Source organism: Miniopterus natalensis, chromosome 15 (genome assembly GCF_054644295.1).
Source record: "Miniopterus natalensis isolate mMinNat1 chromosome 15, mMinNat1.hap1, whole genome shotgun sequence".
Classification (NCBI taxonomy): Eukaryota; Metazoa; Chordata; class Mammalia; order Chiroptera; family Miniopteridae; genus Miniopterus; species Miniopterus natalensis.
The window spans coordinates 41199772-41212130 of NC_142095.1; the positions used below are offsets into that span (position 1 = coordinate 41199772).

General features: G+C 38.9%; 1 protein-coding gene across 1 annotated transcript in view; it reads right to left on the reverse strand.

Annotated features, from left to right (window-relative positions):
• CFAP20DC (CFAP20 domain containing) overlaps positions 1-12359 on the reverse strand; it is a 193137-nt gene that overhangs the window by 97581 nt on the left and 83197 nt on the right. Inside the window, exon 7 of the mRNA XM_016205538.2 lies at positions 2546-2710. Within this exon, the coding sequence (XP_016061024.2) occupies positions 2546-2710 (165 nt within the window). The remainder of the gene's footprint in view (positions 1-2545; positions 2711-12359) is intronic.

Genomic DNA, 12359 nt, shown 5'->3' on the forward strand with positions numbered 1-12359 from the left:
TTGGTATCAAAAATTCCTGCCCAAAGCTGGTGATTGTGGAAGCAGGTGATGGATATTTGGGGGTTCGTTATATATTCTCTCTACTGTTCTGTAAGTTTGGAAATTTAATAATAAAGGGTTTAAAATGTAGTGCCAATTTACACACAGTCTCTGCCAGGGTTTGTACTGAAAAAGTTATAAAATCAATCTCAGTTCTTTGGGAACATGTGATTAGGACATGTAATGCTATATGGGAAACTCACCAGACTAAATGAACATGGGATAAAGACAGAGAGCAAAACTAAATCCATGCTCGCAATTCATTCATTTCCTCACGGTTACCCCCTTTTCCCATTTCTACGGTGACCTCTCACTTGGCCCACTCTCTCTTCCCCATCTGCTGCCTGGAGTCACCACGTCCTGCGGTTTCCCCTGCAGTTCCGCTTTCACAGCCCCTTGTCATTTCATGCCTAGCTTGCTGCAAAGACATTTTAGCTGCAATCCTTAATCTCTGGTCTCACCTGACTTACAAATTCATATTGAGTCCTGACGTCATTGTCAACTTCCTAAAAAAGAAGTTAGCATTCCTCTACTTTAGAAACATGAGGCAATTCTTCTTGTATTTCCAACACGGCCGTTCTGCTTCCTCAGGCCGTTCCTCCTGGCAATCCCTCCGTAAGCTCCTCCAGGCAGTTTGCTGTCTCTTTAGCTTTGCTCGGGCTTCTGTGCCACCTTACATATCCATGAATCTTATATTTATTCATTATAAACACTTATACATTAATTTATTGAATACCTTCAAGATCGACTTCCTCTGTAAGTGCCCTATTATGACCATCTCACCTCCCTCTGCACCACTCCCATGTTTATGAGTATATAATCTAAACCATATGACCTTTGTGGGGATAAGTGACTCAGTGGTTCTTAACCCTGGGGAAGCTGTTTAAAAAAATTCATCCCAGGTTAATTAAATTAGAATCTCTAGGAATGAAGTACAGATATTAGAAAAATTTTTTTATGTCAGTCATTTAAAAAATGTCCCAGGTGATTCTAAAATACAGGAGGTTGGGAACAACTCATCTAAGCCTTCTTGATTTGTAAAGCACTATCCATTCATTTGGTCAATAGCTATGGGTGACTGTTCCAGTGCAGAAAACTGGCATGTACTGGCATGTTTCGTTAGGCTCATAGAGTGTTTCCAAAAAAATTCAGACTTAGATAATATTTTAAAAGTGGGAGACTTATCATAAACATTGGGATATTTAGTCTTGAAAACAAAGGGGAAGAACTGGTGAGACTGGGCCTGCATTCCAGCAAGGCAGCACTTGGCTAGAACTGAACTGCAGTTACCCCTCCTACACTGAGGATGGGCTGCTAGTTTGCTACAGTCCTCACCACTCCCTACAGCTCCTCCCAGGCTGAGTGTTAGTCGGCCACCTACTGTATCATTTACATAGTAGTTAATGTTGCTGTTTTCATGGCAGAGAACTATTTCTTTGACACATCTCAACCCTCTTCCCTAAGGCCCCCTCCACTCCCAATAAGGCTCACTGTTGAACCAGAAAATGTTTCTATGTGTCAAATATCCAGCCATCCAGGTCACTTTATTTATTTATGATATCTCACTGGCCTCTGTAGTAATTTGAGTCTGCAGCCCCTGACTTGGTATATGGCAAGGGCTATGTTGTCAGAAGCTAGGGAAATAAATGAATGAGAAAGTCACACTTTATTGAGGAATGCAGACATATTAAAAAGTACTGCAAGAGAGAGAGAGAGAGGGAGAGAGAGAGAAAGAAGAAAGGGAAAAGTCATGGAAAGAGAACAATGTCTGCCAGAATTAGGAAAGGCTGTAGAGAAGAGGTGGCATTTGAGCTGGGTCTAGAAAGGTAAATGGGAGCTTTCCAAGCGGAGCGGCAAGCTTCGAAATCATCTTAGGCCAACGAAACAGCAATCCCAAAATATGAACACGTGAAAGCCCACAGAGTGGTCAGAAAATCACACATGGGGAACGAGAGAAAGGTGGTCTGGAGAGAAAACTGTGGAGTAGGTTTGGGACGGGAGGGTTGGCTTTGTGTGAATTCCTAAGGGTCTTTTCATGTTGTTTTCTAAGATAGTGGGAAAGGCATTTAATTTAAAAAGTCTTTAATTAAAGAGTGACAGGATCACATTTCTATTTCTATGATCAGAAAGACAATTCTGACAGCTGTGGAGATTAACTGGGAGGCTACGGTGAATGACAGTGGGGATCAGAACAGTGGAGAAACAAGACAGAGGAGACAGATTTGAGAGATGTTTAGGGGGTATAATTGGCAGGGCTTGGAAGCATACAGGAAAAGGAGAGGAATAGTTAAGCATGTTTTGATTTATCATGTAAAAAAATCCAGGAAAAATCTCTCTTTTAGTTGCTAAAGAGAAACTTAAAATAATGATATATCACTAACGAGTCAATGTTGAAGTGTCATAATATTTAACTTCAAGCTATAAAGATTAATTGCAAGGCTGTTCGCCCCCTTTATTTTGGTCTTACAAATAAATATGCTTATAATTTAGGTACCTGAGTGCATACCTGATTCTGCTGAACGTAGGGGATGACCCCCGAGTTTTATTACAGTTTGGCGGAGCTTTGTCATGTTCAGCAGCTGTGTGACTTGTGGAACATCTGTCGTTAGTTGGCAGCTCCGTGGAATAACGTCTGTAGGCTCATCTGCTGGAAAGGGAACACCATATCCAGCTGGAAACGAAGACAAACATTCAATCTCAAAATGTAAGCCATTTCTGCCAAATGGGCAGATCTTATAAATGAAACCAATTAAAGTAAATCATTTTAGAATCTGACTTTGGATGAGTTATTCAACCTTATCATCTTGGTTTTCTCATCTGTAAAATGAGCCTGATGACTTTACTGCTTATTTTCTAGGACCATAGAAGGATTAAATGAGAGTATATAACATATGGAGCAGGTTCAGAGACTTGTGCAATAAGAGCATTCCCTGGAAATATTTTATATATATATATATTTTTTAAATTTATCTTCATTGTTGAAAGTATTACAGATGTCCCCTTTTTCCCCACTGACCCCCTCCAGTGTATCCTGAGAGAAGGGCTGGTTAGGTACGTTTCAAACAAGATTTTTGGGGGCTCGGTGGCTCATTTATATGAGATCAAGAAGTACAATGACATTACTGAATAAGCGCTACAGCCATTTTAATTTACTTTATGAGTAAATTAAATTCTTCACTTTTTGAAATAATATTAGATCTATAGAAAAGTTATAAAAATAGTACAGAGTTCCTATATGCCCTTTACTCAGCTTCCCCTGTTAATATCTTATCTTTGAATATTTTCAAAGGAGAAACAATTATAGTTAATGTAGTATTTTTATTATAATATATATTTCTAATGAAATTTGATATTGTTCATACATATTTATATATTTAAATTTTAGCTTTAGTAAATTTTCTTTTCTTGATCTCAATCTATTTTACTATTAGAACATTTTTTCCTTTTATTTGTATGACCTTTTCATGGCAAAGATATTAAGTCTTGTCATATGTAGCAAGTAGGAATTAAATTGGTATTAGCATTCCAAAAAGCAATTTTAGTACATGTATCAAAAGCCTTAAAAATGTATGTGCCATTTTACTCAGTAATTTCTTTATGAATCTACCCTGAAGTAAAAAAATAAAAATAATAAATTCAGACAAAGGTCTCTGTAAGTAGGTGTTTATAATTTCTGAGAAATAAACAACTTGGATTTCCAGTCAAGAGTCACAAGAAATTGTATGTATGAAGACGACTTAATGATATGAGAAAGGCTCAAGATAAAAAGTACATGAGCTCCGGCCGGGTGCTCGGCTGGTTGGAGTGTCGTCCCGGACACCACACAGTTGTGGGTTCAGTTCTCCGTCAGGGCACGTACCTGGGCCGTGGGTTTGACCCCAGTCGGGGTGCGTACTAGGGGCAACCAATCGATGTTTCTCTCACATTGATGTTTCTCTCTCTCTAAAATCAGTAAAAACATATCCTTCGGTGAGGATTTAAAAAATAAAAGTGAAATGAAAATCATACATACAAAACACTATCCCAACTGTAGAAAACCAATAAATAAAGTGTGTGAATGGCAAAAAGACAAGGAAAGATACCAAAATGTAAAATAACTTTTGATGGTTAACTTTAAGCATGGGTTTTATTTTATTCTTTATAAAAATTTTAGAATATAGCGGGGGAAAAATGTTTGTGTATATATGAATGTGAGTAGTAAGAAAAATTCAACCAATCATCCCTCAAAAACATTCTATGTAAGTATAAACTCTGGCCACGCTGATAGAGGCAATCTGAGTACTACCGGAAGGTGGCTGACATGCAAATCAGATTGCACATTAAAAGGCTCAGCTCTCCTGTGTCACCTTCCCTTTCTGTGTATCTACTCTCTCCTTGTACCCAGGCTGTTTCCCTACTTATTGGGTTATTATTTGAGGAAAATTCTGGACAGTATAAAACCTTCAATAAAAGGATAAATAAAAAACTATTGGTTTATTATTTTAAAATAAAGACTAATTGCTAAAACTATTTAATTTAGCAACTACTGACTCTCCACCTTTTTCTGAGACTTTGTGGAAGAACACACGGAAAGGGGCTTTAGTCTCATTTCTGTGAAACCAAACTATGACCTGGCAGTTGGCTGATCTGATAGACCTAAATGGAAGATAACTCATCTCCCCACCACCCAGCTCGCCACTAGCCATCCCCGCCATGTCCAATCGCTAGGTCATTTTACTTTATTTTTTTTAGCATTCACAGCTTAATTTTAAAATAAGAATTCTGAAAAGAGCATAGACACTACAGTAAAAATTAACCAGTGCCACACTGTGAATAAATAGGGGGCATGGCCTGTCTTCATTCCTTCATTTACTCAGTTCATCATTCAGCAAATACGTATCAAACCTCTATTCCATGTCAAGCACTTATCTAGTGGCTGGGAATCCAGTGGTGACGCAGAGTGACTCTGTCCTGGCCTTCTTGAAGCTTACACCCAGTAGAGAATACGAAACACGTTATCCATAAATGGGTATTTAATTATAGTTCAGTTGAGGGCTCTGAAGGAAACGTTCAAGGTGCTGTGAAAGAGGTAATGGGGAAATCTGCCAGCGCAGGGTGTCACTGAAAGTCTCTGCTCAGGAGACACTTGACCTGAGTCATGAGGGATACGTAGAAAGTGGCTGGGGAAATGGGGGGCAGTGATCACTCAGATGAAGGGAACAGAGCACTGGGAGACTGAAGGCGAAGGAAAGGAAAGAAACACAGTCCTGCCAGGGCGCAGCCGGCACGGAAGAGGCCGGTGGGGCGACCCCACTGGTATATTTAGGGTACATTTAGTGCCGCATGTGCTTCCACAGGCCGCCATGGACAAAAAGCCCCTTGGTAACAGCTGACCCAGACTGAATGCAGCTGCCACGTCTTCCTCGTTTCTTCTCTGGTTGCTCTTTACCCAGCTACACCCTCAAAAGTAGCACCCCATACACATTTTATTTGGAGAGCACATCTCTCTCCCCAGACGGCACCTAACAAACCAAGCTGGCGATCAGACACTAAGGGGCCAGGGCCTGTCTGCACTGTTCCTTCAGACAAGTTCCACCTTCGGGAAGAGATGGTATGGGACCAGGCGGACTGCTTGGCTAACGTCTGAAACATGCCACAGCTGAATTCCAACTGCTTTTGTTCACGTACTTCAGATCACCAGATCGCAAAGAACGTGATGCTGGCTGGAACGGCAAAGTGGTACGTGGAGGGGAGGCTGTGAGGACGTGGACGGATGAGCCCAGGTAGTATCCAGACGCGACCAGAGGGTGGGTTTTTTTTGATGTTTTTGCTCCCAGTATGAGTTAGTGTATTATTAGAATGTTTGAGTGATGATGTAACCCTGTTCACCATAAAGACACCATAAAATGAACCATTCTGTAGGTGTTTAATACCTTTGATGAGTATCTTAACTAGCTTTAAAAATTAAGTTATCAATTTTAATACATACATAAAGTACTTTATGCATTAAAAATCATCATCCCCATTTTTTTGGGGGGGGAATGTCTTGTAAAATAGGGAGATTTATAAATCTGTTTTGGTATTGGCTTCCCCTAATTCATATAGTTTAAATAAGGGCTAATTTTATAATAGTTCACTGGTCCCAGACTCAATTATATTCATCTTATTAATATGGGGATAGCCTACAGTGCCTACCAGTGTCTTATTTACATAAAATCTCACCTTTCTGAAACACCAGTGAGAGACAAGCAGTAAACACAAAAGTCTCTAACTGCCAAAACATTTGTTGTACTTTGTTTGGTCTGTTATAACAGAATATGGTAGACCGAGTGGCTTATAAACAACAGCAATTTTTTCCTCACAGTTCTGGAAGCTGAGAAGTCCAAGATCAAGGCACCAGCAGGTTGGTGTCTGGTGAGATGCCTATTCAGAGATGGGCATCTTCTTCCTGTGCCCTCACAGGGCAGAAGGGGCGGCGAGCTCTCTGGGGCCTCTTTTCTGAGGGCACTAATCCTATTCATGGGGGCTCCACCCCATGACCTAATCACCAACCAAAGGCCCCACCTCCAAATACCGTCACTTTGGGGATTAGGTGTCAACATATGAACTTCAGGGGATACATACATTTAGTCTATAACTATATTGATACAAAGTCTGTTGTTTATTTTTTGTTTGTTCATTCATTCGCCATATAACTATCAGATTTTCTCTAGGCCTGGCATGGATTCAAATCCCAGCCTTTATGAAGATTACTGTATAAAGAAGAAAGGTATTATTATGCAGTACTCCAAGGGGTTAAAATTACAGGCTCTGGAGCAAGGTGTCCTGGGTTCACATTCTGGCTCCACCACTTATTAGCTGTGTGACTTGAGCACAGTAGTTTACCTTGTTGGGTCCTACTCTCCTTATCTGTAACATGGATATAAAAATACTTACCTTATAGGGTTATTGTGATGATTAAATGAGTTAATGTATATAAGGGGTTAAGAATAGTGCCTGCTCCATAGGCAATGCTACATAAGTGTTTATTATTAATAACAGACAAATTTATGTAAAATTTTTCATTATGTTGACAAAACCACCACATCTTAGTATGTGCATTTTATAATAAAAGGTTTTGATGTTTAAAGGGGTAAATCAGCCTGGGTTACACCCAAAACTTGGCTATCATGAATGAATTATACCCTTCGAGTTTTTTAAAAACTAATTTATTGAGGAGAGATTCATAAAATTAAGCATTTTAAAATGAACGATTCAGTGGCATTTAGCAAACTCACAATGGTGGGCAACCACCACCCCTATATACTGCAAGTAAAATCCCACACCCATTAACCAGTTTCTACCATTCCCTCCAGCCTCTCCCCCACTCCGTCCTTGACAACCCCAAATCTGCATTCTATCTCTACAGATTTATCCATTCTGGATATTTCACAGAAATGGAATCATACAAAATGTGACCTCTGGTGTCTGTGTAAAGTACATACCACATTTTGTTTATCCAATCATCTCTTGATAAATGTTTGGGTTGTTTCCACATTTTGGCTATTATGAATAATGCTACTATGAACATACATGTCTATGTATCTGTTTTCCATTCTTTTGGGTATATACTTAGGAGTGGAATTGCAAACTCATGTGGTAATCTATGTTTATGTGTTTTAGGAACTGTAGCAACTGTTTTCCAGAGCAGGAGAATAATTTTGTGTTCCCATTAGAATGTACGAGGGTTCCTGTTTTTCCATACCCTTGCCAACACTTGCTTTCCATAAAAAATCATTACAGTCATCCTAGTGAGTATAAAGTGGTGTCTCATTGTGGTTTTAATTTGCATTTCCCTAATGACTGATGGTGTTAAGCATCTTTTCATGTGTCTGTCAGCCATTTGTATATTTTCTTTGGAAGATATTCAAATCCTTTGACCATTTTTTAATTAGGTTGTGTGTCTTTTTGTTGGGTTGTAAGAGTCAGTTATATATTCCAGACAACAGATTATATCAGAATATATACTCCCTATATGTAGAACCAGAATATATATCCTATCCTGCAAATATTTTCTCTCACTTTGTAGGCTTTTCAATTTGACAGTCTCCTTTGATGTGTGAAAGCTTTTATTTTTAAAAAAATGTTTTTATTGATTTCAGAGAGAAGAAAGGAGAGGGGGGAGAGAGACAGAAACATTAATGATGAGAGAATCATTGCTTGGGTGCCTCCTGCACCCCCCCACTGGGGATGAAGCCTGCAACCTGGGCATGTGCCCTGACCAGGATACGAACCGTGACCTCCTGGTTCATGAGCTGACGCTCAGCTACTGAGCTATGCCTGCCGGGAGATGATGAACGAAAGTTTTAAGTTTTGAAGTCCAATTTATCTGTTTTAAAATTTTTGTTGCTGTGCTTTTGGTGTCATATTTTAGGAATCCTTGGCCAAATCGAAGATCATGAAGATTTAGCCCTATTTTGTTCCTATTAGCTCTTATAGAAGGGTGGGCAAAAGTAGGTTTATAGTTGTGATACAAATAATACAATAATTAACCAGTAATAATACAAGAATAAACTCTGTTTCATGTCCTCACAACTGTAAACCTACTTTTCCCACCCCTGTATTTAGGTTTCTGGTCCATTTTGAGTTAACTTTTATATACGGTATGAGCAGGGGTCCAACCTCATTCTTTTGCATGTGGACGTTCAACTGCCCCAGAACCATTGTTGAAGAGACTGTTCTCTCCCCACGGAATGTTCTTGGCACCCCGGTCACAATCAGACGTATGGGTTCACTTCGGGACTCAATTCTATTCCATTGGTTTATATGTCTATCCTAGTTGTATGAAACTGTTTTGATTACTGTAACTCTCAGGTATGTTTTGAAATTTGAAAGTGCGAATGCTCCAACTCTGTTAGTCTTTTTCAAGATTATTTTTGGCAATTTGAGTCCCCTTGAAATCTCATATGAATTTGAGGATCGGCTTTTTCATTTCTGCAAAAAAGGCCACTGAAATTTTGAGAGAGGTTGTATTGAATCTTTAGATTTCTTTAGGTAATATGACATCTTAACAAAATTATGTCCTGCAATCCATGAACATGAGATGGCTTTCCATTTATTCAGGTTATCTTTAATTTATTTTAGCAATGTTTTACAGCTTCCAGTGAAAAGTCTTTCACCCCCCCCCCGGTTAAATTTATTCCTAGATACAGTATTTAATTATTTTGGATGCTGTTATAAATAGAACTGTTATCCTTAGAGTTTTTGAGATATGAAGCTCTATTATAAATATTTTATAAGATTTAATTATAAAATTGATATTTTAATTGAATAATTGTGAGTCTAGATATACAGATATTCATGACCTATATTTGTGGGATCTATTGGCTACTGGGCACCTCTGCAGTGCTGAGACATTACCCCCTCTCTTGCCCTGTAGTGGTTTGCTAAGCAAGGGCATTCTGAGTTCGACTCCCCTGCAGGAAGGAGTGGGAATGCAGCTTTAATAAACTGATGAGACTGGGTCTGACGTGCACTCACCTGACCTGAAGATAAGGAGAGAAGTAGGAAAACACTCAACAATGCTAGTTATTAAAAACACTAAACCATTCCAGTTACTGAGAAAGGTAAACTGTGTATTGTTGGGGAAGGAATAGTCAGTCAGAGGCTTGGCCACAGGTTCCACCTCTGTGATCTCAACACCAGATGCCTCATAACTAATGGGCCTGGTTTTGCTCACATGCATAATTAAGACATTGGATTAGATGACTTCGAAGGTCCTTCCCTGCTCAATAAGTCTGTTAAGGCAAAACATCAGGGATTCTAGTTTTTTCAGTGGCCTTTGAAGGGATAATTTTCTTCACATTGCTTGACACTCAGTAAAAGTTTACTGAATACAGATGGTGAATGAATAAATAATTGAATGAACAAACAATTAGCCAATCCTCACTTCATTAATTCATCAAACATTAATGACAGGTTATCGGTGCCAGGTCCTGTAGGAGAGAGAAGAATGTGGAGGCCCGACCTATGCCCCCAAGGGTCTCTCAGTCTGAAATCATACCTTTAATTAAGCATACCTTTAACTTTTACTTTATTACTTTTATGATTCCTGAGGGGACATGGAGTGGTATTTTTAGGTATTTGCACGACTGAATTATTGACTAACTTACATCATTCTGTGTTTTTGAAAAACAGAATATATGTGTAGATAGCTAAGAGAAAGAGAGGAGAGAAAAGAGAAGACAGGAAAGAGCAAGTGATTGTCCATTAAGCACGGGTGTCCAGCATAAGTCATTCTTCTGGGAAGGTAAAAAACTAGTTAATTGCTGTTTTAAGGTTGTAGTAATTCATGTTCCATTATATCCACTGTATAAACAGAGAACAGCAAAGAATTAGGCAACACTTTCTAGCTCGGGTGAGTTTAAAATGGTAGAAATTGAAATAAGCCAGGGATAACACAGTACTGAGCTCAAGCAAGCATTTAATACAGTATTTATTTATTGAATCCCAGAAAGGAATGCAAGAAACGGGTAAAAAAAGTTGCCTGATATAAAAGTCTCAACACTATGACTGACTAATCTGTCTCTGCAGAAGAAAAGGACCCATTATTTGTTGTAATCAGGCACCCTAAGCACAGCCTGGCGTTCGTATTCCATGACATCTCTTGTACCTTTCCTTTTAAAATTTCCCCTCCCGTCTATCCTCCCACAAGAGGAGTACACTGTAGCAATTAGGAGCAGAAGCTCGAATCCTGCTGCCAGTGTTCAAATCCTGCTCCGCTACTTAATAGTTGTGCGACACTGGGCACATTATCTGACTTCTCTGTGCCTCGGTTTCCCTATTTGCCAATCTCACAAGATTTATGAACATCTTTTGTCTGTTGTTGCCTCCTCTTTATCATGGTGGGTTTACACCAATTTTATTCTTATATTAATTTTAGTGGGCTTGAGGAAGGGCCACTTAGATAAAAATATTTATTTAATCTGACAATTTTTGATTCACTTTTTTCCTGACATTTATTTAAAAACATTAATCAGGTTATGATTCATCTATGATCTGATGTAGAATGTACATATATGTCTATAAATTTGAGGTTTCTTATCATCTGGGTGCTATTTTTAAAAAAATGGAATTTTTCACTTTTTGTATAGACTTTAATTGGTACGATGAGAGCCCATAATTCCTGGCTTGTGATTCCATTGGGGAGCTGCTATCAACGCACTGCTGTTTTATTATCAAATAAAACTTATAGGTACAGTGTCTGTTCCATGGAGTGAACCACACAAGGATTTCTCCGACACTCATCCAGATGGAGCACAAGTCTGAAGTCTACAAACAAACTTCTAAGAAATCACCTTTGGCATCTTATATGCAGGCCTGTTTCCTGGGCTTCTAGAAGAACTGATTTTGTCAAAAATAATCCCAGATGAAAATCAAAAGGAAGCATCAGTATTCTCCCAATACTCTCAGTTGTTTAAGACTATCTGAGCAGGAGAGTTTGTGCTGCTTTATGAATTCTAGATGGCTCAGTTACCTGCATAGTAAGTTTATCAATCACAGAAAGCATGATTAATGTATATGGTTTCCAGTCTCTCTAGAAATATTATGAGGAATAATTTCACCATCTTTCTATTTTAACATGATCATTAGAAAATTAATATATTAACATAATTTCTCCCAGTGACTTCAAGAAACGTAAGATAGTCTAGTGGACAAATGTAGAGCATTTTGGATGTCCAATATCCTTCGAACCTTCCTAATTTGGTGACTTTGCTACACAAATCCTCTCTCCCTTGTCAGGAATCAGGCATTTGCTTTGCCGGCCCTTCCGTGCAGCATGTGACGTGGGCTCTTCAAATCAGACACAGCTATGCCAGTCTTTGTTCAGCAGAGAAGCATGAAGAAGAAATCCGCTTTGTTGGGGGTGGTAGGAAAGAAGAGATCCAATTTTCAGAAGCATCAGTAAAGAAATTCTGGAACCTGGAGCCCAGCATTATGGTGTGAATTAGGAAGTCCTTGCCTAGTTGCAGTGGCTATTGGAGTCTTCCTTGGAAGAATCTCGTGGCAGGGGCTGGGTGTGTTCTTGGCTATTGTATTGCTTCCAGGCCTGACTTTCTGGATCTCCTTGAGATTCTATGAACTGGTTGTTTCCTTAAATGAATTCTTTTTCTTTTTCAACTACCTAGAGAAATTCTGTTGCTTACAACTAATCCCTGACTAATTCAGATGGTGAGTACTACCATAAAGAAAAAAATATATAATCACAAAAATAAAAAATATATCTTTGTGACATTCAGCTACAGTAAAAAGAAATGTGATTCAGAGTAAAGAAAAACATATGCCACAACATAGATGAACCA